We start from the raw sequence: 21939 nt of genomic DNA, 5'->3' as shown, positions 1-21939 counted from the left end.
GCAGTAGGTAAATTGGTTTAGTCGTTTTGGTTTGCGACGGACCGAGTGGGGTGGGGCCGAGTTCTGGCTGATTCTATGAAGTCATTTCTGGCCTTGGGCGTAGCTTTGACCCTTTTTCCAATGGGTTTGTACTACTAGTAGTAGTATTGTACACAACCACCACACGGGATGGTTAGCGGTGGAATTCAGATCAAGTCGTACCGTATCGAATCGAGTGTCGTCCCGGTCAGGTGCGGTATTATACTTTGGACCAGGCAAGCGGTAAAAAAACAAAAATAAGGCATCGATATGGTTAGGACTGAAGGGAGGGCTTTTCTGACGTTTGAGAAACAGTCAACTGATGGGACCCCACTCGTTGAGATGCCCACCGGGATTGGCCGAGTGGACCCGGAGGACAGTGAACCTGGTAAGAACGAAGGTATACTAATGTACTGGAGTAGGGGATTGGATAGTAACAGGTGTTTGCACTCGTACCTCGCCGGTGAAACTGACTTCATTCCCCTCAGTTCCCCCTCCATCCCTCACGGCTCCATCAATACATTCAAATATCTCCTCCTCCCTCGCTTTGCTCTCTCGCTTTTCCATTCTTCATTCTCATCTTCAGTCAATCAATCACGCATCATCTCCTTATCCTGAATACTTACTTTCCTTCCTGACTTGCCTTGTTCCCTCTTCCAATATCCTTGTAAGAACCCCCTCCCTTGGCAATCAATCGACCAGCCGTCTTCAGGCCGCACCACCAACAGTCGCTGAACCTCTTTAGAACGATAACCATCCACCATGTCTCTTCCTCAGTCTATGAAGGCTCTCAGGTAACGACTGACCCCTACTGCCCTTGCTAAGCCAATTGATCAGTGCTAACATCCCATATCAGATATGAGCAGCCGGAGAAACATGCTGTTGTTGACGTTCCCCTTCCCCAGCTCCGTGACAATGATGTCTTGGTATGTGCTGGTTTCTTTTGGTAGTCCTATGGCTGGTCGTGCAAACCGTTTGCTGACGGATTGCTATAGGTCAAAGTGAAGGCTTGCGGTGTTTGTGGTACTGACCTGCATATCCACGAGGGTCAATTCATTGCCAAGGTATGATTCCAGCTGTCTAACATTTAACCAATTGAGCCTTGGCTGACCCTGTGCTAGTTCCCCTTGGTTCCTGGTATGTCAACGACTCCACATCGCCATGTCCCGTCGGGGGTATACCATATACTGATATGTGTGGTCAGGTCACGAAACTGTTGGTGTCGTCGCAGCTGTTGGCCCCAAGGTCAAGGGCTTCGAAGTCGGCGAGCGGGTCGTTGCCGACAACTCGGAGCTCTGCGGTGAATGCTTCTACTGCCGCCGTGGAGATGAGTTGTTTTGTGAACACTTCGAGGCCCATGGTGTCACCATGAACGGTGGCTTTGCCGAGTACTGCGCCTATCCTGGTAAGTCGTGGCACATGTTGGGGACCACTACCATGCCAAGGCTGACTCTCTGTAGCTGGCAGAGTATTCAAGATCAAGAACCTCTCTGACGTCGATGCCACCCTCCTCGAGCCCGCCTCGTGCGCCGCTCACGGTTTGGACAAGATCGCTCCGAAGATGGGCTCTTCCGTTCTGTTGTTCGGTGCTGGTCCCACCGGCCTTGTAGGTTGACCTATATCCGAGAGACTGTTCCGCATCTCTCTAACACCAAATAGATTCTTGCTCAGTTACTCCGCCAGTGCGGTGGATGCCGTGTTGTTGTGGCCGCTCCTGAAGGTCTGAAATTGGACCTGGCCAAGTCCCTCGAAGCTGGGGATGAATATGTCGCTCTGTCCCGTCAGGATCCTAGCGCACAGTTCGAGAAGCTGAAGAAGGAGAACCCTTACGGATTTGACATTGTCGTGGAAGCCACCGGCAGTGTTAAGATCCTGGAGGACTCCATCAACTATGTCCGCCGCGGCGGTAAGCTCGTCGTGTACGGCGTGTACAACAACGAGGCCCGCGTTTCCTGGCCTCCCAGCAAGATCTGTAAGTATCCCTTCCGCTCATGGGGTGTGTAACGACTAACACTCGGGGCAGTCGGCGACGAGATTACTATCATTGGAAGTTTCTCCGAGACCTACAAGTTCCCCGCTGCCATTGACTACCTTGACTCTGGCAAGGTGAAGGTCAAGGGCATCGTGAACAAGGTGTTCAAGCTTGAAGAGTGGGAGCAGTGCTTGGAGTCGATGAGGAACAAGTCTGCCATCAAGGCGGCTATCACTTTTGACTAGATTCTTGTATATATAGATACCACCGATTTATGAGTAATGAAGGTTTATATGTGATGTACGAGGCTCTCCATCTTAAATACTAACAGTAGTGGGTTGAGGACCCTGAGGGCAACCCCCAAGGTACTGGCCCTGTCATGACGTTATTTGCCCATCACCCGGGGCTGACCATCACGGTGACTAAGTGATTACTGAGTTCCATCTGAGAAGATTGCTAGTTCACAATCACCACATTCACATATGAACTATCCACCTCAGCCCTATATAGTACATGAAAGAACGCAAAGCTCCATGTATTGTAGCAAACATAAATAGTACAGACAAGCCAGCTTGCACAGGCCAACCAAACAAACCCAATAGACATCCCAAATAAAAGCTCAACTGTTGACATGATACAATGTATAACCCTAAGTGATCCTCCAACCTAGCAAAGAAACAACATCATAAAAAGAAAAGGGAATAAAGAAAACCAACTCAAGCAAACTTATCGTGCTTCCCCCTAACCCTAACATCCAGCACCTCCTCATGAAAATTTCCTTCTTTCCTCGCCCTCTTCAGCCTCCTGACCTCATCATCATCCAGTCTCCTCCCGACAATCTCCTCCAGCTCCTTCTGGCTAATCTTCTCCTTCGCCTTCGTCTCCTTACTCGCCTTGATCCGCGGCTTGAACCGCGCCTGCATGCGAATCCTCATCGTCGTCTCAAACGAAAGACTCGTCGCATCGCCCCGCACCTCAACCACACTCCCACTCGCCGCCTTACTCGACTTCCCCTCCGTAACAGAGACAAACGTCTCCTTATCACCACCACCAGTCTGCAGACAAAACGACCCAGGCACCTCAGACGGAATAACGACGAACGACTCCTGGTGCGAAATAGCCGATGACGCGGCACTCAGGATTCCATAATTGTCGCAGCCCAAATACCTAATCTCAGACATTAGCCATCCTTCCTTCATTCCCCCTCCAAAATGGGGGGTAAAACAACACCACAACACCACCAACCACAACAACAACGACGTCAACAATAACAAACCCCTCACCACACCAAAGGTCCCCAAAACAAAAAAAAAAAAAAGAAAACGACAAATGGGGAAAAAAGATTAACAGGCAAAAACATACTTCCCATGCTGACCCTTAAAGCTAATCCCCTCTGTCCCGGCAACCCTAGTCGCAATCCAAACCTGCCGAACATCATGCGGCTCCGCCGTGCCCGGATCACCCTCGATCAGGTTCTCGATCGCGCTCGCGAAGACCTTCCCATTGGCGTCGCTGGCGATGCAGGTCGGAGGGTCTGAGGGGAGAACGATGATGACGGGGCCCGCGATGTCCGAGGGCGCGTCCGCCGACACCCAGCTCTGGTCTTCGGCTGTAGACTCTTGCTCGGCGGTTTCCTCTTGCGTGAGTTTCGTCGCGGAAGTGGGTTTGCTGGGTGGGTAGGGCGCACTGCGCTTTTTGGCCTTCTTGGGCTTGTCGCCTTTGAAAGTTAGTGGTTTGACCATTTTTCTTGTCTTTTTTCGGTTGTCTGGGAGGATAGAGGGAGACGGAAGAGGAATTGAGGGTGGAGGAGGTTCTGGTTCTGGTTGTGTTTTGGGGTGTTGGTGTTGGAGGTGAGGGCGTTTTGGTGGAGAAGATTTATTTTATCTTATCGATAAGCGCGTGGAGTGACGTACATACATACATAGATGGAGTCGGTTCTATATGTTAGAGGTGTATTTATCCGATGCATATTTTGAATATTGCTGAGCTGTCTAGTCAATTAGATAGTTCACGGAGATGTTATCATTATCTTTTGAGAGTATTTTATTCAACCGGCGGTTCGTACAATGCACATCTTTACCCTCGCTTGACTACGTTAACTGTTCTACATGCTCAGTACAAGATGATGATGTTCATCACCGGTAGCACAATAAAATATAGCCTGGATCTTTTCTTTGAGCTGGATGCTATCTTTCGTTCTACCAAGACAAGAACGCATGACAAAAAGATAAAATCCATCAAGACCTAAAGTTAACATCTGAAGATCTATGTTTTATATGATATGACCTATACCACAAAACAAACAGCCAAACATGCAGGGTATCATAACGTCTATCCATCAAATACAGCCACATAAACCAACTCCCGAGCAAAACCCAACTCAATCTGAATTCGCCCTCCGCATCATGAAATCGCGATGGACTACTCTATTGGTGATAGGTACCGGGTAGTACCCTGGCGGTAAAACACTCTTCTTGCACATCGGACATAGACAGCTATTCCGTGTCAGTGAGGCATCTATGCACTCGACGTGGAAGATATGATTGCAGGTGAGTTCGCGGACAGTAGACTTATGTGGGACGAAGTCCTCGAGGCAGATGGCGCATGTGGTTTGCGAGTGGCTCAGTCTCTTAAGTTTGGGAGGCCGGCCTTTGGGACAGGTGTTGATCGAGGACTGGGACTGAGAAGCAGACGGCGTGCTGGGGGAGTTGTCGGCATCGCCCGACAATTGTTCGTCTCCTGGCTCTTCTTTCTCTTGGCTGTCTTTCTTGTCATCCCGTACTTCGTCTGCTGTGATGGCGTCGGGGTTTGTATCTGTTTTCTCCTTTTCCTCCGTGCATTCTGGGACTTCCTTAGACTGTACAGAACACTTGTCGTTGGACTCAGGGGTGTCACCCAATGCGCTCCAATCCGGATATGTGTATATCGGCAGTGTATCCAAGATCTCCTGTGGGACTTTCATGAGGTGCAGACCCAACATCTCCATGTCTGCCTCTCCAGACTCAATCCTCCGCTGCAGCCTCTCCCGACGCCTCTTCTGTACTAGTTGATAGCAAAGAAGAACAATCATGCTGAGAACCAAGATTGTCCCTAGGATAGCAAGAATGAACCCCCAGAGACTGGGCATTTTACCTTGAGCCCTCTCTATAGACCACTTGTCAGCATCCGTCACGGATGGATAATTGGAATACTTAGTCTTACCAAAATCAATAAGGCTAAGCAGCCGTACGTCAGGCCGGCCTGTCACAGATGCGGAAGCAGGGTGACCATTGTGCGCATGGCTTGTGTTCCCCGAGTACCACGCCAGCTGATTCATGAGAGTAGCACCCGCCGGCCCAGGGATCGCATACACGGGGAGGATATTTCGGCTCTTCCAATCCCCGCCGCCTTTCAATGACCACGTCGGATGTTCAGCTGGCGGCGGTTTGGTATTATTGCTCCCAGGTAAGAAGAACACCAGCGCATCAGAACCCACACGCTGCGAGGCGTCAATGAACGACTCAGCACATTCAGCATTCACCCACGGCGCAAGGCCAATGGTCTGAAACCTGAATCTATCCACGTCGGGATGGCGAGTGACATGGGCAGGTATCAATGGAGCGGTGAGATTGTTGCACGAATCCTCAACATCGAGACTAGGAACGAACATGAGTCCTCGTATTGGGGCATTTCCTGGAGTATTTTGGGAGGACAGTGTCTGGACCGTACCATCCACTACGAAGCGGAAGCTTGCGCCGTCCTGTCCTTCAGTGTAAGAATTTCCCTTCATACAATAGGTGGAGTCCCTTGAGACGTACGTTGGCCGATGGAGTAGTGTTCGTCGCTCTCCCTGGACCTGGAAAGAGTGTGGCAGCCGTGGTGAGAGATTTCGCCGCAGCAGGTGGAGACATTGCTAGTTTTTTGTTTCTCGCATGTACTGTTGAAAGGTGGATTCGGTTCCAATCAACGGTGTCGAAGACAGTGGCACAGCTTTTTCAAAAGTAACAATCATATGGACCATACGCATGGCGAAACAACAAGAACTGCCTTACAACAGGAAAACCGGGGCTTAGAGATGAAACGAACAAAACATCTTCATTAAATTGCGCGGTCGAGACAGAATCTAAAGTATTGCGCCTAAATCAGGAAGAATGTAAGGATTGAATTCGATGGTTTCAAGCGGAATGTTTGACAGGTCGCATGGTTGGCCGTGATGGTCGCTTCCACTGCTGACACTCCTCACAAAGTGGTTGCGGTGAAGAGAAAAAATTTCTCCCTGTTCCTGTATAGTGGTTGTATACATCCCTTGGAATCCCGTTGAATTCAGTCTTTCCTCCATGCCGCTGCCCTCGGGTTGCCGTTCGCAGTTCGACTGCATGACGCTTTCGGATATCTCCGCCGTCAGTGTGACGAGCCATTTACATACCCACAACAAAAAGGTACAGGAAATGAGACAAGTAAAATGGAAGCAATGCACTTCGCCACCTGGAATGTTGACGAGTGAAGAAACCTATCTCGTAGTGTAGATAAGAATGCAACCTTCCATCCATGTATGTATGTATGTGCATCCCTAGAAAGCGGCATAGGGTGCGCAAAGCCACCTATATTGCATTATTAGTGGCTTTGATTTGCAGGAGAGGATATTAGACGTCTAGCCACGATGCCCATAGATAACACTGGCCAACTCTTGGTGATCCGGGCAGCTTTGGTTGATGAATAGTAGAATTTCCGTTTACTTCGAATGATCTCCACTTGCCAATCGCTTACTATATTTGGCAATCGCTAATCAAGATCATCGATTATCGAATCACGTGGATCCATGTGACCTCACGTGCCAAGTCTGGGGAAACATCGTGATATCCCGATGATGATGGAGTACAGAAGAGAACACGGCCAGAGCCTATTGCCGGGCTTATATTAATGAACGGCGACCAGTTATCGAAGCGCACTCCATAAAGCCCCGTAAACCGAACGAACAATACGCCAAACCCTGCCCGGCAATCGAATAATATGGGATATTAAAGCTATCCAAAACAAACATCCAGCTACACGACCCGCTCCTCGAGTTGAAACACCCTTTCAGGCCATCATCACATCATGCCCTCCGCAAGCAAAGGAAAAGGCAAAGGCCGTGAAGCGCGCCCCTCTCGAAGCCGAAACACCACACCCAACTCGAGTTTCAGTGCCCCGACCACCGCGCCTGTATCCAGCTACCTCGATAATGACGTATCGAAACTGCTCGTTCCAGTTAGCGCGCAATATGGAGAGATATTGGATAGGATGGGCGGTGTCGGTCCTATTCCCGATTCGAAGTCTCTGGAGACATTGATGGAGCATCTGAAGACACTCAGTCAGCTGGCAGAAGCTCGTAGCGATGCATGCGATGCTGGCATCAGAGAGCTGTCTCAAAAGCGGAAGGAGGTAGTGGAAGAACCCGAGCACGACGGTGACCGTCCGAAAATGAAGCGCGAGGCAGATGATGAAGAGGAGGAATCGAAAGCGCCCAAGGGAGGGAAATTAAAGAAGCGCAAAGAACGGGGCAGCAGTTCCAAGGAAGATCGCCCATTAGCTCATGGCGCTCATGAACTTTCTCGACAAGATGGTGCGGAAACCAAAGTGGAGGGTGGTAAGTTGGCACTCCTCACATTCACATTCACCTTAACCGCAGTCCAGCCCCGTCGCTCATAGGCCAACTCCCTTCGGATTTGCGGCACTGCTATGTTGCAGTCGCAGGCTAATATTGAATTGCTTTAGCTGCATCGCCTGTATCTAAAAAGTCGAAGAGTACATCGTCACTGTCGCCACCAGAACCCAATTCCCCAAAAGTGAAGGCTGACACAGAAGCTCAAGCTCCTGGATCGCCCATGTCGGACGATAGCTCAGACTCGCATCAGCCTGAACCAGCTCCAGCTGTGCCTCAAATCCAAGTTTTCGGTCCAAACCCCGTGAAATTCGACGACCCGACCATATACCATATACGTGATGTCACTCCTGACATGACCGATGACGAAAGGAAAGAAATCTACAGCGTCACTCGTTTCCCGGCCAGTGATTTAAGCCATATGATGGCTGGAGTAGCTCCAGATAAAGACTATAGCAATTCCAAGCCTACAAACCAGGTCAGCGCGAATACATTCCTCGCCTACGTCGAACCATATGTCCGCCCGTTGATGGAAGAAGACATTGCTTTCCTAAAAGAGAAGGTTGGTTCCCTTAGTTGATGCCGAGTATGTCTCGTAGCTAACTGGTACAGGGCGATCGAGCGACACCGTTCATCATGCCCCGACGTGGGAAGAGGCACTATAATGAGATCTGGGCCGAGGAGGATGGACTGATGAATGTTGACCAGAACGGCAACAAGGAGCGTCTACCCTTGAACCAGGGACGTGGAAACATTGACCAGGTGACAGACGAAACTATGGAAACGGACAAGGTCTCAGTTGGTCCATTAGTTAGTCGTCTCTATTCTTTACTACGATACGAACACCGCGCTCCCGACGAAAACCCTGGCACCAACGGCACGGTCAACGGGGAATTACCGAACGGTTCTTCACTCGGCGACGCAATGGACCTCGATCACCCAATTGCAGGAGACTCAGAAAGTAAACACCAACCTTCCGCGACAGCGTTTCCCGATGCATCTCCAAGCGGCTTCAAAGTGCCCGCTGCGAAACTAGACCACGCCCAACTCGATGAGCGCCTTAAAGCAGAACTCCGACACGTAGGCTTTCTAGGCGCCGAGGACAACCCCGATTACGACGCCCATTATGACGACGACATCGCTCAGCGACTACGTCTCCTGCAAAGCGAACTAAAGAAGCAAATGATTGTCAACAGCGCCCGAAAAGCAAGACTACTAGAAATCGCCCGTGAACGCATGGCATACCAGGAGTACATGACCATCCACGACGATCTCGACTCGCAGGTACAACAGGCCTATCTCAAGCGGACCCGGACATTAGGGAAGAGCAAGAAGGGTTCCCAGGCCAAGCACAGGCCAGGCGGAGCTGGCGGCGGCAGCCACGTTGTCAGTGCCGCTGGTGTGGGTCGTCCCGCTATTGGGGACGTCGCTCGCACTCTGATGGACCGACGCAAGCGCTGGCGTGACTGTATCGGGCCGATTTTTAAAGATTGCAAGACTTCTGTGCCGAGGAATAATGAGTCAGTCTTTGACCCGTCACTCATAGCTGAGTACGAGAAGGCAGAAGTTGAAGGTTGGGATGAGGAGCAGGAGTGATTTATTTTCATCTCGCTCCTCCTCATGCAACTTTACCTATAATGGTTTATTTTTCTGCTTTCTATGTACATTTCAACTGCCCTTTTCAACCCCTGTTACGTTCACTTTGCACGATGATTCATACCGGGGATTGGGTGTTATTGAAATCGTGGGTTTGATTTGAGCGTCAATTATGGAGGCTTTACGTGTTTGGCGTTGGGGTTTACATTAGAAGGAGGGTACATGATCATCGCCGAAGTACTCAATAATAACGAAGATTCAAATTTTCAAATATGCTCTTTCATCTAATGCGTTCATTTATTGGGTATCATTAAATCCTAGTAAAAAAACAGATAGGTTTAACCGGACAAAGGTCATCGATGTATGATTAACACCTCCCCGGGATACCGCTTCAACCTAGCGGTAAATTCCTTTTCGCTTATTTCCAGTTCAGTACATATTTGATCAAAGCAATGCATCCCATCGAGGTATTTGGACAAAGTCTTATCGTCGATGTAATCTTCGTCGTCCTCGTCTTCGATCACCGTACCAGGACGACTCCCGCTGTGTACAGAAGTCGAAGGTCCATCATGCTGGTGCGCGGCGATGGGCGCCGACTCATCCCCTACACTTGACGCATAGGGACTATTGGTCCCTGTTCCGGGGCCTCTGGATGATGGACCGCTGGTTACCTGACTGTGATAGTGGTGGTGATGGTGGTATTTCGAAGGTGGAGCAGGGAAACCTGTCGCGTAAGCGTACTTGTGTACACGGTATAGGAACCCTTTGATGATGCCAAACGTGATGAAGCGACGAATGTCGATGTGGGCTAGTTGCCGGCTATGGTGCATATACCATTGCTTGACGCTTTGGCCTTGTTTGAGGCTGGCGTAAAGCTCGACTAGTCCGACTCCGTCGACTACTTCTCTCTCCTGTTGGTCCTCTATTGCTGCTACTGTGCTTCCTGGCGCAGTGATGGTAGGGGCCGGACTAGAGCTCCTGGGGCTAACACTGCCATTGCTGCTCGCTATATCGACGCTGGCGTTAGTGCCTGTGACGATTTCACCGAGGGGCGGCCATACGGTGTCCGGGTCGTAGCTTCGGGTAGGATTCGTAAAGGTTGATGCGGCAGCAGGTGATGCAAAGAGAGTGTTGACATAGCGTGCGCATTCTCGCTGCATGTTCTCGTCTGAGGCAATCATAGAGCTGAATTGAGCCGTAGGGGCGTATATTGCAGAGAAAGAAAAGATGTCGAGAAGGAAGAGACAATTGTAGTAGAGCAAGTGCCGGATTGCGCGGCACGTGAGAGAGAAGTCTGTGTCGGCAAGGATGGAGATTATGCGGACGCTGTTGACTCCGTTGATGTGGGGGACAATCTGTATCCTGTCAAAACTTTGCCAGAGCCCTCAATGGTATGGGAGGCATACTCGTTGCATTGTAAGATCCCAATTCTCGTCCATGAAGGTTTGGTACCGAACAGTGAACAAGGGAACGTGCCAGGCTTTGACAGACGGAGGAGAGGGGTAGATAGGAAACAACTTGATATTCAAGGTGTTTAGTTCGTCTGTATCATTCACGTCAGCAATTGAGCTCCTTTCATCTCCTCCCGCTCTGTATGTAGTAAGCCGCGTACCGATGGGAATCATGCATTCGCAATAGTTATTTAGATCCTCCATCAATGTCTCACACAAACTATAAACCTTCCCCTCGCCGCTTTTTGAGTGATCCCTGGAAAGAAATTGGCCTTGCTCCTCTAACCCATGCATCAGGTCCGCAAGTTTCTGGACCACACTCTTGTACGTGCTAAAATCTTCTTCCTCCGCCAGCACGATGCAAAAATTAAAGATGAATTCGTTGCGATCATAGCGCAGGGATTTCATGCAAATTGGGTAGCCAAGTATCCGGTATCCATTCGTGCAAACCTGCATCAAGTTTCCGCATAGCTCTTGACGGGGAATCACGAAGAAGGAGATGTCGGAAAAGGTCAGGAAGAGGGGCTGCGACGGAGCGGTTGAGGAGGGAACTATTGCGCCATCGGGAACTTGGTGGACGACCTTAGGCCCTAAATATTGTATTAGTTAATTGACTACCGTGCTGGAAAGCCCAGTGAGATTGAATGATTGACTTACCCTCCTGGGTGTCGAACTTGCTGTAGAAGATCGCTTTGATCATGGTGGTTGTAGGGTGACGAGTGTGAGGGAGGGCGGTCGCAAGTGCTATAGTAAGCTAGAGAACATCATCTTAAGAGTGTAATTGCATCATAGCACAAGTACATTCTCTGTTACCGGCGCAAAAAATTGGGGGGAAGGGGGATGTTTGCGGTGAGAAGGGTGGAGAGGGAAGATCGCGGGGAGCTCTACACAGTACCTAGAAGTGGAGACTTGGAGCTCCAGCGCCCCGTGACAAAGATAACACTCATTTTATCACAGGCAATTTAGATTTATACTACTATAACCGGGGGGGAATTCCTCATGCGACCGAGATCTACATGTGTAATAAGGGAACATAACGACACCGTAACTAAACTTCATTGGCTAGTCATTATTCCTATACTGGGAAATAGGTGACATTAGAGTATAGTATACCTCAAGTGGAGTCGATCGTCAGTCTCCATGTGCCTGGCAGCTGTCACCCAAGGAGCCGTGCCCTGTAACTTAGTAATCCCAGAAGAGGGTAGTAGTTATATATATCGTACCGGAGTGCCTTTTCCGAGTGCAGAGTGAACTGTGAAGGGGTCTTTAGATTGTTGTTATTCATGACGAGTCCAAATGACCAAAAGAAGTTCGGACGCAACGGACTTTGGAAGGCAGAACTACGGATATTATAAATGTATCGCGGCGAAGTCACTTTCTGGACGACAAAAACACCAATGGCCATTTTATGCAATGCTGCAACGAGATAAGACATAGACAGGAGGGGTATTAGAGGATTCGACGGGAGGGCTAAACGCAAGGAAATCTATAACAATCAGCGGTCGGGAAAAGTGAGAGAAAGAAGCCTAATCGCGGTCCACAGTAACGATCGAACAGTGTATTATGCCCCGTATAGATGGAGAAAAGAGAGAAGAAACCGCCGCTGATGCGCCATAAATGCACCTAGATGGAAAACATGCCTGCCTGCTAAAACTGGAGAAACTGCAAGGATACGCAAAGAAAGAAATCGAACCGAGCATCATGCCGTGTGGGTCTTATCGTGCTGTTCCTGATGGAGAATGAGGAGGGCGTCGAATAGAAGTGCTCGCCGCGAGCAAGCTGGACGTTGGTGGAAGAATGATACGTTCCGAGAGCGATACGGATCGCCTAGCGCCTGTCCTACTACTTAGGTATGGCATGTCATACAAGAAATCCAACGGTTGGCCTCTTCGGATCGCATTGATTACGTCGGCGTAACTTCCTCGCTCACCAGCTTCCTTCAACCATTGCTCCCAGTCCTCGTCGAGTGGAACATTGGCACCTCGTTCGCGGGCGGCACTTGCGGCAAGAAGACGATGATTCAGTTCCACGCCACAGCTTTCCATTTCCTCATCACTCGAGTCTTCTTCAACCTTCTGGGGCACATCACAGTCGACACCGCGGTCATCAATGGTGTCAGTCACAGGAACGAAGTGCTCGCGTACTTCAGCCTTGACCTCTGGTTCTCTCACCCGTTCGGGACCATCTTCGAAATGAACCTCAACAGAAGGCAGCGGGGATGGCGACGCTGGTCGGACACCATTGGCCGTTGTATCTTGTACCTTGACACCCTCTTCTTTCTCATACCGTTCCCGTGCCGACTTGGTACCTTCCCAGCGACACAGCGAGGATATCTCGGCCTCCGTTAAACCGAGCTCGTCGAAGACTCTAAAAAGCCGGCGATGCCAAGGGAACCGACTGAGTCTCATGCGATGCGGACCATACGAATAATCAAGGCCAGGATATTGAGCTTCAACGGTGTCTAGCGATCCATAGAAAGTCGACGTTTCGATCCGAACTTCGGGAACGAGGTTACGGGTGATGTGAGCTGAGAATGTCGCTGGATCGCTCGTGCGCGGACGCGGAAAGGTGGCATTGTGCACAATCTGAGCCAAAGAAGGTTTGTGCATGGTGAAGGGACGTCAAACTGGACGATGTTGCGTATAAAGAGTATGTATGCGACAGAAGTAACTGGTGATTATACCGCATCAAATGCCCGATAGGAGTCAAGGTTGGGGTAAAGGATAGGGGATCGGCTGAGACACACGGCTTAAAGGTTTGGTAATTTCCCCAGGGAGATAAACAGGAAAAAGAGAAAAAGTTCCAGTGGGCAGGGATTAGAACCGCCTGCTATATTTAGGAGAAACGAAATACGTCGAAACGGGAAGGGCAAGTGAAAATAGCGAATTCCAGATTTCCAACTGCCTTGTTTGCGGAAGGGAGCGAGATGGGGATCGCCAATTCAATAGTAGGAAAATGATGGACAAATGGCGATCTAGAATACCAGATCTCACTAGAGTTTCAGTTGGTTGATTCACGTCGCCAGGAGAACCTCAACCAGAAATAACAAATACGGGATCTTCCAATGAGCAAGCGGAGAAATCAATGAGCGTATGTCCAACGCATACAACCATGCAGTAGCGGTGGGTGATGTGTCAATAGTTCCCTTCTTGCCTATAGATTGGGCGATGGCAATGGTTATCAGGTGGGAAAAATCGAGGTCGGGCGATGAATGCCTTAGAGGTATGGTATCTGTCGGTAGCCGTCTTTCCTTCCTTTCTTTCTTTCTTTCTTTCTTTTTTTTTAAAAAATCTTTTTTATTAATCTTTCCTTCACAAATGAAAGGACCTTCTTAGCCCCCCTGGACAGGATAAGGTGAAACTTCTCCAAGAAGCTTTGGCCTCAGGCACAAGTGGCGACCCAAAGCTAAAAAAACTTTCCGTCTCCTGAACTAAAAGACAAAAATACCCATGACGGTACTCGACAGAGGAGGATGTTAATCAATGCAGTCGACGGACAAATGATTGGAAATTATGAATTACAATAGTAGTAGTTGAAACTGTGGAAGACAAATTAGAAGAAAAAGAAACCAAACCCGGAGTGAGATGTCTATTATATATGAGAGTTTTCATCTGAAAATGAACAATCATGATGTCTGCTGACAACACCGTCATGCATGCATGGAACAGCGCATAAGGAACAACTGCGTGGAGTATTCTTGACTAGTGACTGTGAGTGAGTTAGCCAACTTTAATTCCGGGACAACAGAATCATGCTTCTCCATCCAAAAAAGCCCTGAACAAGACTGCGTTGGCGAGCGGGTCTCTCACCCACTCTCGCCTCGCGCTGGCCGCCTGCAAGCCACTTGGTCGATGATCCGACCCCGGTGGTCTAGGTCTCAGGCAGGGGCCCATGTAGGTACTTGAATGGAGGAGTCTTAACGGGGCAAAGAGGTGACAGGGCTATTGATAGAAGGTCTAGAGTCTAAACATGGAGTACCGTCTTGGTAGTTGTTGCAGCTATTCCAAAGCTGTCGGAGAAAAAATGTTGTCATTACTAAGTCACCGCTTCGATCAACTAACTAACTAGTTAGCGGAGAAGAACGAACATGGCCCATTAGGAAAAGAAGCAGAAGAGATAGCTTAGCCACTCTTAACAAATAAATCTTATTGTCTACTCTCTCATTGGCTCACTATGAAGCACGAAGAAGCGGTAAGATTTCCTCAAGAATCGGTCTATGAAATCCGTTCCTCCATTGGGGGAATTTGGGGAATATCAGGGCACTTCCAGTTATACTCCAATCCCACTCCGCCTTCGACACCTCAGGATAACAGGCAACCTTATCATCTTCTGTTTCTTATCAGACCTTTTTTCGCGATCTACGAACTGGTATGATTGTCCACACTGATGGTACCCACTTCGATCACTATAATGACCTTCTATACTCATTCAGCTGTAATATTACCCAATGTCGACCTTTGACGGGATCGTCCATGGTACGTATCAATGATCAAATACTTAAAGATTTATAGAATCTAATAACCGGATAGAATTCCCTTATATTCAGAGTGAGTAACACTATGATACATTGTCAAAAGTCATAGCTACTAAGAGACAAAGTCGATTACTTTCGCAAGAATACAGATAGGCCTCCTCCACTGGCAGGCTTTCTCAGCCATGTCCACAGTGACCATCTCCAGGGCTTGGAGTCCTTCCGAGCTCCATTCATCTACTGTTCGGTAGCAACTAGAGAGGTATTTATCCATCATTATTCCCCTTACCACGAACATATGGGGTACTAACTCTGTTCATAGCTGCTCTTGCACATCGAGAAATATCCCCACCGCATGAATTTCAGTAAAGGCATCCTTGAATCCCGGAGGCTGCATTACAAACACCTATCCAAGCTTTTGGTGACTTGTCTCCCCATGCTACTCTCTTCTCCCTACTAATATCACATAGCGACCGATCCCACTAAACACGCCGACGATGATCGAACTTACCCCTCAGCTATCTATCCGAGTTACCCTATTAGACGCCAATCACTGCACAGGGGCGGTGATGTTTCTCATCGAAGGTAGTGGTAAATCCATTCTCTACACCGGCGATATTCGTGGTATGTATCCTCAAAAAGCAACCCACTCGATGATCCGTAGCTCTGACAAACAACAGCGGAATCTTGGTGGGTCAACAGCCTTATCCGGCATCCGGTTCTCATTCCATACACTCTAGGTGATAAACAACTGGATAAAATCTATCTCGACAGTACGTTTGCCCGCCACTCGTCCATATACCGTACATTCCCATCCAAGGCAAAAGGATTAGCGGAACTTCTGCAGAAAGTGGCATCCTACCCAGAGGACACTACGTTTTACTTCCGAGCATGGACTTTCGGATACGAGGAAGTCTGGATGGCACTTTCTGCTGCTCTCAACTCAAAGGTATAGATATACAATATGTCCCCATTACTGTCATTCTTAGGCTGACGAAACAGATCCATGTGGATCGGTACCAAATAGGCCTGTATAGGTCACTCGTTTCCGCTCAGAAGGGGACCGGCGAAGCATCTGCTCTTTGTGGCTTTGAGCTTGGAAATAGATTTGTTCCTGGCTGTCTGAGCGAAGACGAAGGATGTCGCATCCACAGCTGTGAGCCAGGCGTACAATGTTCGGTGATTTCTTCAAAGAAACCGGTTTATATAATCCCGATAGTTAGTCGAACGAATGACGGCTCGGAAATACCCGAAATTGTGGCTGGAGGCGGAGGTGGTGACCTGTATCAGATTCATGAGCTCGAGATCCCGAACGAGTTGGCATTAGAGCAGCTGGACAAACTTTGTCTCGAAAGAATCCACGATTCACAAACACTCTCGAAGACGCGAGAGGCGCTTGTCGGGGCCTTCAAGTCCAAAAGCAAAGCACTCCAACTTGATCGTTATGGGATGAAAGATGATCATGACATACCCGTAGAAAGCTTAGTGAATATCCTCAGTCAACACCGTTACCATGACAAAGATTGGCCCAATAAGAACCAAGGATCAACAGGACAACATGATACGTTAGGAAATCCACTTCCAAAAGTTATTGTGAGTGAGGTTGCATAAGCTGAGTCGGATATGCCCTAACATCTAGTAGCACTTTCCATATTCACGCCACTCATCCTACGTAGAATTATGCGAGCTGGTCTCCGCATTCAAACCAAAAGACATATACCCTTGTACAGTGGATCCTCTAGCGTGGGACGAGGACGTCTCCATGCAAAGTCTCTTCGGCCATCTATGCTCAGGAACGGAATTCACCCACGACCATCACATGCGAGACATGCTGGAGAACGACGAAGACCTCCGCTCAAGGAAACGAGCTCGCTACGAAGAGCCCGCATCACAATCGAGCCAGCTATCCAGTACATCCGACATCATACCCAGAGCCCCAATGGATTTCTCCACCAGAAACCCCGGCGACGATACAAGCCAGATAGAAGAGCCCCAGGCCACACCAATCCCCAACCAGACACAACAAACTCGCAAGAGGAAACACAGCCGCAACCAAGCCTCCGCAAAGCCCACACTGCAAAACCAAACATACTCTCATCCTCGTATTCATCTTCAGACCGCATCCCATCATCCCTAGAGACCATCCAAGACAACAACAACCAAGCACTAAACTCATCACTCCCCACCCCAGAATCAACCCGAGCAACAGAAAAAGCCAGACAAAACGAGGTCCGCCAAGCATGGCACTTCCTGAACAACGCTCGCTCGGACCAAACCCCATTCCACCTTGGCTCTCTCCCCTCTTCATGGTCTACCGAAGAAGACAAGGAGCCCGACTATCAGGGGAAGACCACCGCAGATGGAGAGACACCGCATCACGTCGATGAGCTATCTGACAGTGACCTCGACACAAACGTCGACGTTGATATCACGGACAACAATATCGAAGAACCAGAACCAGGGCCAGCACGCCAATTCAGCCCTTCACTCTCCATCTCCTCTTCCGCCTTTGCATCCCAAGAACAGCTGTTGGGGCCAGCCAGTGATATGGGTTTTGATGGTGTATTTGAGGAGCATATCGAAACTCCAGAACAACTAGAGGTTCAGACTACGGCGTCTTTATCAACAGATGCCCGGACGGCTAATACCCTAAAGCGAAGCAGCAGCTCGTCCCGGGCACGGAGAGCCGCATATCTAGCTGCTAAAGCGGATAGTTACGAGGCCTGGGCGTCGATGGGGCTTGTTTCAGCGGGGGACAATCACACGGAAGAGGAGATCGAGCTATAACCAACTCCAACCCCATTGACTAAACCCAAGTACGGGGGCTACTATCCTATATACTGAAATACACGTATAATTATAAGAAACACCGAGTTATTCATTATAAAAAAGAAAGATGGATATCATTACACACATTCATAACACATGCTAATATGCACACATCTCCCGAAATGCAAAAGAAACCAACCTATACCCTAGTCTATACAACAAGAAAGTTAAGAAAGGAAATGTGCCAAAAACACACGCACGCATACAGGTTAGGTATCTCAACACAACCAGAAACGGGAATACAAAGTAAACGAGAGAGAGAGAGAGAGAGAGAATTTTTATCATCGTCTAGTAAACGAAGAAGTCTTGCGTAAGTGGTAGGCTTCCGGCAGGTTGGGCGTCGCAAAGTACACCGTCGGCTTCGACGGCGTAGCTTTCCGCGTCGACGTGCATCTTGGGCATGGTGTCGTTGTACTTCATGTCGCTTTGCCGATGTTGCGGCAGTTCTTGACGGCTTCGATACGCTTCTTGATTCCGTAGGTTTGGACGGTGCCAGCGTCGATGGAGGCTTGGGAGACGAACATGATAGAGGTGCTGGGGACGTAGGCCTGGGATATCATGTTAAAGGGGGAGGGTTTCTGGAGAGAATCAGAGGGGGAGTGAAGGGGACGTACTCCGAACATAGGACGCATGATAACCGGTTCGATGGTGGGGATGGAGCCGTTTGGATCACCCTGAATAGCATGTTAGTGTCTTGCTTTATGTTGAGGGAAATAACTTATGCATACCATCTGTGCCGCGACAATCATTCCGCTCTTGAGGATCTGAGTAGGCTTGGTACCGAAAGAACTGGGATGCCAGAGAACCAAATCGGCAACCTTGCCGACTTCCACGCTGCCAATCATGTGGGACATGCCCTGGGCGATGGCTGGGTTGATGGTATACTTGCTGATGTACCTCTTGACGCGGAAGTTGTCGGCGCCTGTGCCTTCGTCCTCCTTCAGCGGGCCGCGCTGCTCTTTGTTCTTATGCGCCGTGTTCCATGTCCGCAGGATCACTTCACCACAGCGGCCCATAGCCTGCGAGTCCGAGGACATCATACTGATCGCGCCAAGGTCATGGAGGACATCTTCGGCGGCGATGGTCTCGGCACGGATACGACTCTCGGCAAACGCAACGTCCTCGGCGATGTTCTTAGACAAGTGATGGCACACCATCAGCATGTCAAGATGTTCATCCAGAGTGTTCATCGTGAACGGACGGGTGGGGTTGGTGCTGCTGGGAAGTACGTTCGGGTGCTCAACGACGGAGATGATATCAGGGGCATGGCCACCGCCGGCTCCTTCCGTGTGGTAGGTGTGAATCGTGCGGTTCTTGAAGGCTTCAATTGTTTGCTCCACGAAACCAGACTCATTCAGAGTATCGGTGTGGATCATGCACTGCACGTCGTACTTGTCGCACATATCCAGGCAGGTATCAATAGCTGCAGGAGTGGAGCCCCAGTCTTCATGGAGCTTCAGTCCCGCTGCTCCCGCCAAGATTTGTTCCTTAATGCTGACGCCACCACAGTCGTTTCCTTTGCCGGTAATACCCACGTTGATGGGGAGGTGGTCGCAAGCCTGGATCATTTGGCGCATATGCGTGGGTCCCGGGGTGCAAGTGGTCGCGTTCGAACCTGTCGAGGGGCCAGTTCCTCCACCCAAGAAGGTAGTGATTCCGGAAGCCAACGCTTCGTCCACCTGTTGAGGACAGATGAAATGAATATGCGTATCGAATCCTCCAGCGGTGACAATCTTATTCTCACCAGCGACCACGTCCGTCGAGGAGCCGACGACCATTTCCGGGTGTACGCCGTCCATGACATCGGGATTTCCCGCCTTGCCAATGCCGGTGATGATACCGTTTTTGATTCCAATATCGGCCTTGTAGATACCGGTCCAGTCGATCACCAGCGCGTTCGTGATCACCGTGTCCAAACAGTGTTGGTGGGACTTGTCCGATGATTGACCCATTCCATCTCGGATAGTCTTGCCTCCACCAAAACTGCACTCATCACCGTAAGACGTATAATCCTTTTCAACCTTGACCCACAAGTTTGTCAATCCCAAGCGAACCAGATCACCGGTAGTAGGGCCAAACATTCGAGCGTATGCCTCTCGGTCCATCGTGAATGGGGCAACGAGAGCGGCATCCGCAGTGGGTTCGGCAATATGAGCGAAGCCGTCAGCTTGCAGACGCAGCATGATCTCGTCCACTCTGCTCAGATCGACCTTGCCGGAGGCAATGAAGTTACCCCCCTTGATAATCTGATGGCCCGCAATTTCCACAAGCACCACAGTCTTAGTGTCTCCCGGTTCGAATCGTACAGATGTTCCCGCAGGAATGTCCAGGCGATAGCCATACGCGCGAAGACGATCAAAATGCAATTGCGGGTTCACTTCAATGAAATGATAGTGGGACCCAACCTACGAGTTCATCAGATGAGTACCGGACAATTCCAAGGGGCCGAACTGCACTCACCTGAATGGGCCGATCGCCCTTACTCATCACCTTGAGCCTGATTCTCCGTCGTCCCTCGTTCAACGTAATGCGCTCGTTCTTCACGGGGATGATCGCACCGGGCATCTTTTCGGGCTCGAAGTCGTTCGGGTCCGGGTCCGGGAATGCGTCCGCCGGGGGGATTGGAAGGAAACTCCCGTATAGAGCCTTCTCTAAGTCTCCTTCGTCGCTACTGATGGGGTGGTGGACCGTTACGAGGTATGTGCCGGTCGGGAACGTGCCTTCGACTTGTAGTTCTATAAGGGTGGAGACAACCGACGGCAAGACATGACGACGACCAAGCATGGTCTTGCCGATGGACATCAAGTCGGCCACGGAGTAGAGGCCATCGCGAATGAGCTCCTGCAGGTTCGAGGATATCAAAGCCTCAACGAGGGATGTCAGTGCTGGTCCACTTCCATCGATACGCCACCGCGAATAGCAGATCAACATACCACTGCTTCTGCATGATTCAGTCGTACACCACGTGCGAGACGCCGTTGGGCCAAAAAGCCCAATTGCGAGATCGCAAGTTTATCAAGCTACCGAAGCCACCCAGGTCAGCATCTAACACTTATGGGGGAATTATTTATAGATCTGGATCTCCGCGAAGGATCCCTGCTTTAGTGGACGTACCTCCTTGGGAATGAGGTGCATCTTCGCCGACAGTAGTTTCCAAAGCGGAGCTCAGTTGTTGTCTCTTGGCCTGCGAATCACCGACGCTGTAAAATACCCAGCAGCAGGCGATCGGGACTGGATGGGCCAATCAGTGGACAGGGAGTGGATGGCACAACAGAAAAAATTAATAAAATAAAACAACAAAAAAAAAAAGGAATGGATCCGATGCGACGACCGGGGAGTATGCACGCGACCAATGGCCAGGCTCCTTTCACAGACTCTTGGGGATGTGATACTATCGCACGGCGATGACCTTCTCTAGGGCAAAGAGACCGGAGGCGACATGCACGAAGGGATTCCGGGGCGGGTTTTATAAATGAAGCGTCAAAGGCAGAGGCGAAGGCCGGATGTTGATGTGGGGTTTCGCCGAGATACGCTGCCGGCATTGCTGATAAGGGCTTCGTTCGGCCTATGGTTGGCCGTGCCCAATCGACCGTTCATTCATCTATTTGACTAACAGCTTTTTTGCGGTCTACTGGGTCGATAGCAATCCTTCACGAACCGTGCCGGCTAACCGTCCGATCGATGGCCACGAGCCATTCCATGGAAAGCTGCCCCAGACGGCACCCTACTGCAACCTCATCCCTGCACGTCTGGGGTAGCCGAAGTCCATCCTGCATTGCTCGCGTGTCCTGCAAAAGCACCCAGCCATCGGGTATATTAGGGATCGCCCGTTTCCGGTATCGCATCGTCGGTTTTCTTTTTTTTTTTTTTTTTGGCAACGGTCAAACCCCAAGGAAAAGAAATGCACATTGCTTTCAATTTAACTTTCGCTAAGATCAATCAGAAAGATCCTTTTTTCCCTTTGAGCAAGCTAGACCTAAAA

General features: G+C 49.8%; 8 protein-coding genes across 8 annotated transcripts; 3 read left to right on the top strand and 5 right to left on the bottom strand.

Moving 5' to 3' along the window:
• Positions 1–780: 780 nt before the first annotated feature.
• ABOM_002239 (zinc-dependent alcohol dehydrogenase family protein) lies at positions 781–2235 on the top strand (the record flags this gene model as incomplete). The annotated part of the gene is made up of 8 exons (XM_022529369.1): positions 781–812; positions 875–944; positions 1014–1082; positions 1140–1155; positions 1223–1423; positions 1479–1624; positions 1678–1990; positions 2042–2235. 8 exons carry the CDS (start codon positions 781–783, stop codon positions 2233–2235), a joined length of 1041 nt encoding a protein of 346 aa, XP_022392799.1.
• A 471-nt stretch (positions 2236–2706) lies between these two features.
• On the bottom strand, positions 2707–3732 carry ABOM_002238 (uncharacterized protein; the record flags this gene model as incomplete). The annotated part of the gene is made up of 2 exons (XM_022529368.1): positions 2707–3157; positions 3353–3732. The coding sequence occupies 2 exons, from the start codon at positions 3730–3732 to the stop codon at positions 2707–2709; spliced, it is 831 nt and encodes a 276-aa protein (XP_022392798.1).
• Positions 3733–4370: 638 nt separating this feature from the next.
• ABOM_002237 (RING-H2 finger protein) lies at positions 4371–5880 on the bottom strand (the record flags this gene model as incomplete). Its single annotated transcript, XM_022529367.1, has 3 exons — positions 4371–5134; positions 5192–5729; positions 5788–5880. 3 exons carry the CDS (start codon positions 5878–5880, stop codon positions 4371–4373), a joined length of 1395 nt encoding a protein of 464 aa, XP_022392803.1.
• Positions 5881–7066: 1186 nt separating this feature from the next.
• ABOM_002236 (histone acetyltransferase NGG1) lies at positions 7067–9206 on the top strand (the record flags this gene model as incomplete). Its single annotated transcript, XM_022529366.1, has 3 exons — positions 7067–7595; positions 7724–8172; positions 8223–9206. 3 exons carry the CDS (start codon positions 7067–7069, stop codon positions 9204–9206), a joined length of 1962 nt encoding a protein of 653 aa, XP_022392802.1.
• Positions 9207–9559: 353 nt separating this feature from the next.
• Positions 9560–11357, bottom strand: ABOM_002235 (nitrogen permease regulating protein NPR2; the record flags this gene model as incomplete). The annotated part of the gene is made up of 4 exons (XM_022529365.1): positions 9560–10561; positions 10613–10749; positions 10819–11247; positions 11315–11357. The coding sequence occupies 4 exons, from the start codon at positions 11355–11357 to the stop codon at positions 9560–9562; spliced, it is 1611 nt and encodes a 536-aa protein (XP_022392805.1).
• A 1015-nt stretch (positions 11358–12372) lies between these two features.
• ABOM_002234 (uncharacterized protein) lies at positions 12373–13266 on the bottom strand (the record flags this gene model as incomplete). Its single annotated transcript, XM_022529364.1, has 1 exon — positions 12373–13266. The coding sequence occupies one exon, from the start codon at positions 13264–13266 to the stop codon at positions 12373–12375; it is 894 nt and encodes a 297-aa protein (XP_022392804.1).
• A 1838-nt stretch (positions 13267–15104) lies between these two features.
• Positions 15105–17915, top strand: ABOM_002233 (putative DNA repair protein; the record flags this gene model as incomplete). Its single annotated transcript, XM_022529363.1, has 9 exons — positions 15105–15132; positions 15187–15204; positions 15257–15390; positions 15451–15549; positions 15599–15752; positions 15809–16077; positions 16131–16721; positions 16771–17230; positions 17320–17915. 9 exons carry the CDS (start codon positions 15105–15107, stop codon positions 17913–17915), a joined length of 2349 nt encoding a protein of 782 aa, XP_022392801.1.
• Positions 17916–18373: 458 nt separating this feature from the next.
• Positions 18374–21092, bottom strand: ABOM_002232 (urease Ure; the record flags this gene model as incomplete). The annotated part of the gene is made up of 6 exons (XM_022529362.1): positions 18374–18505; positions 18572–18631; positions 18686–20362; positions 20418–20822; positions 20891–20977; positions 21072–21092. The coding sequence occupies 6 exons, from the start codon at positions 21090–21092 to the stop codon at positions 18374–18376; spliced, it is 2382 nt and encodes a 793-aa protein (XP_022392800.1).
• Positions 21093–21939: the final 847 nt, after the last annotated feature.

Source organism: Aspergillus bombycis, assembly GCF_001792695.1.
Source record: "Aspergillus bombycis strain NRRL26010 chromosome Unknown contig00011, whole genome shotgun sequence".
Lineage (NCBI taxonomy): Eukaryota > Fungi > Ascomycota > Eurotiomycetes > Eurotiales > Aspergillaceae > Aspergillus > Aspergillus bombycis.
The sequence above is the reverse complement of the archived record's forward strand: the minus strand, read 5'-3'. Positions and strand labels throughout refer to the sequence as shown.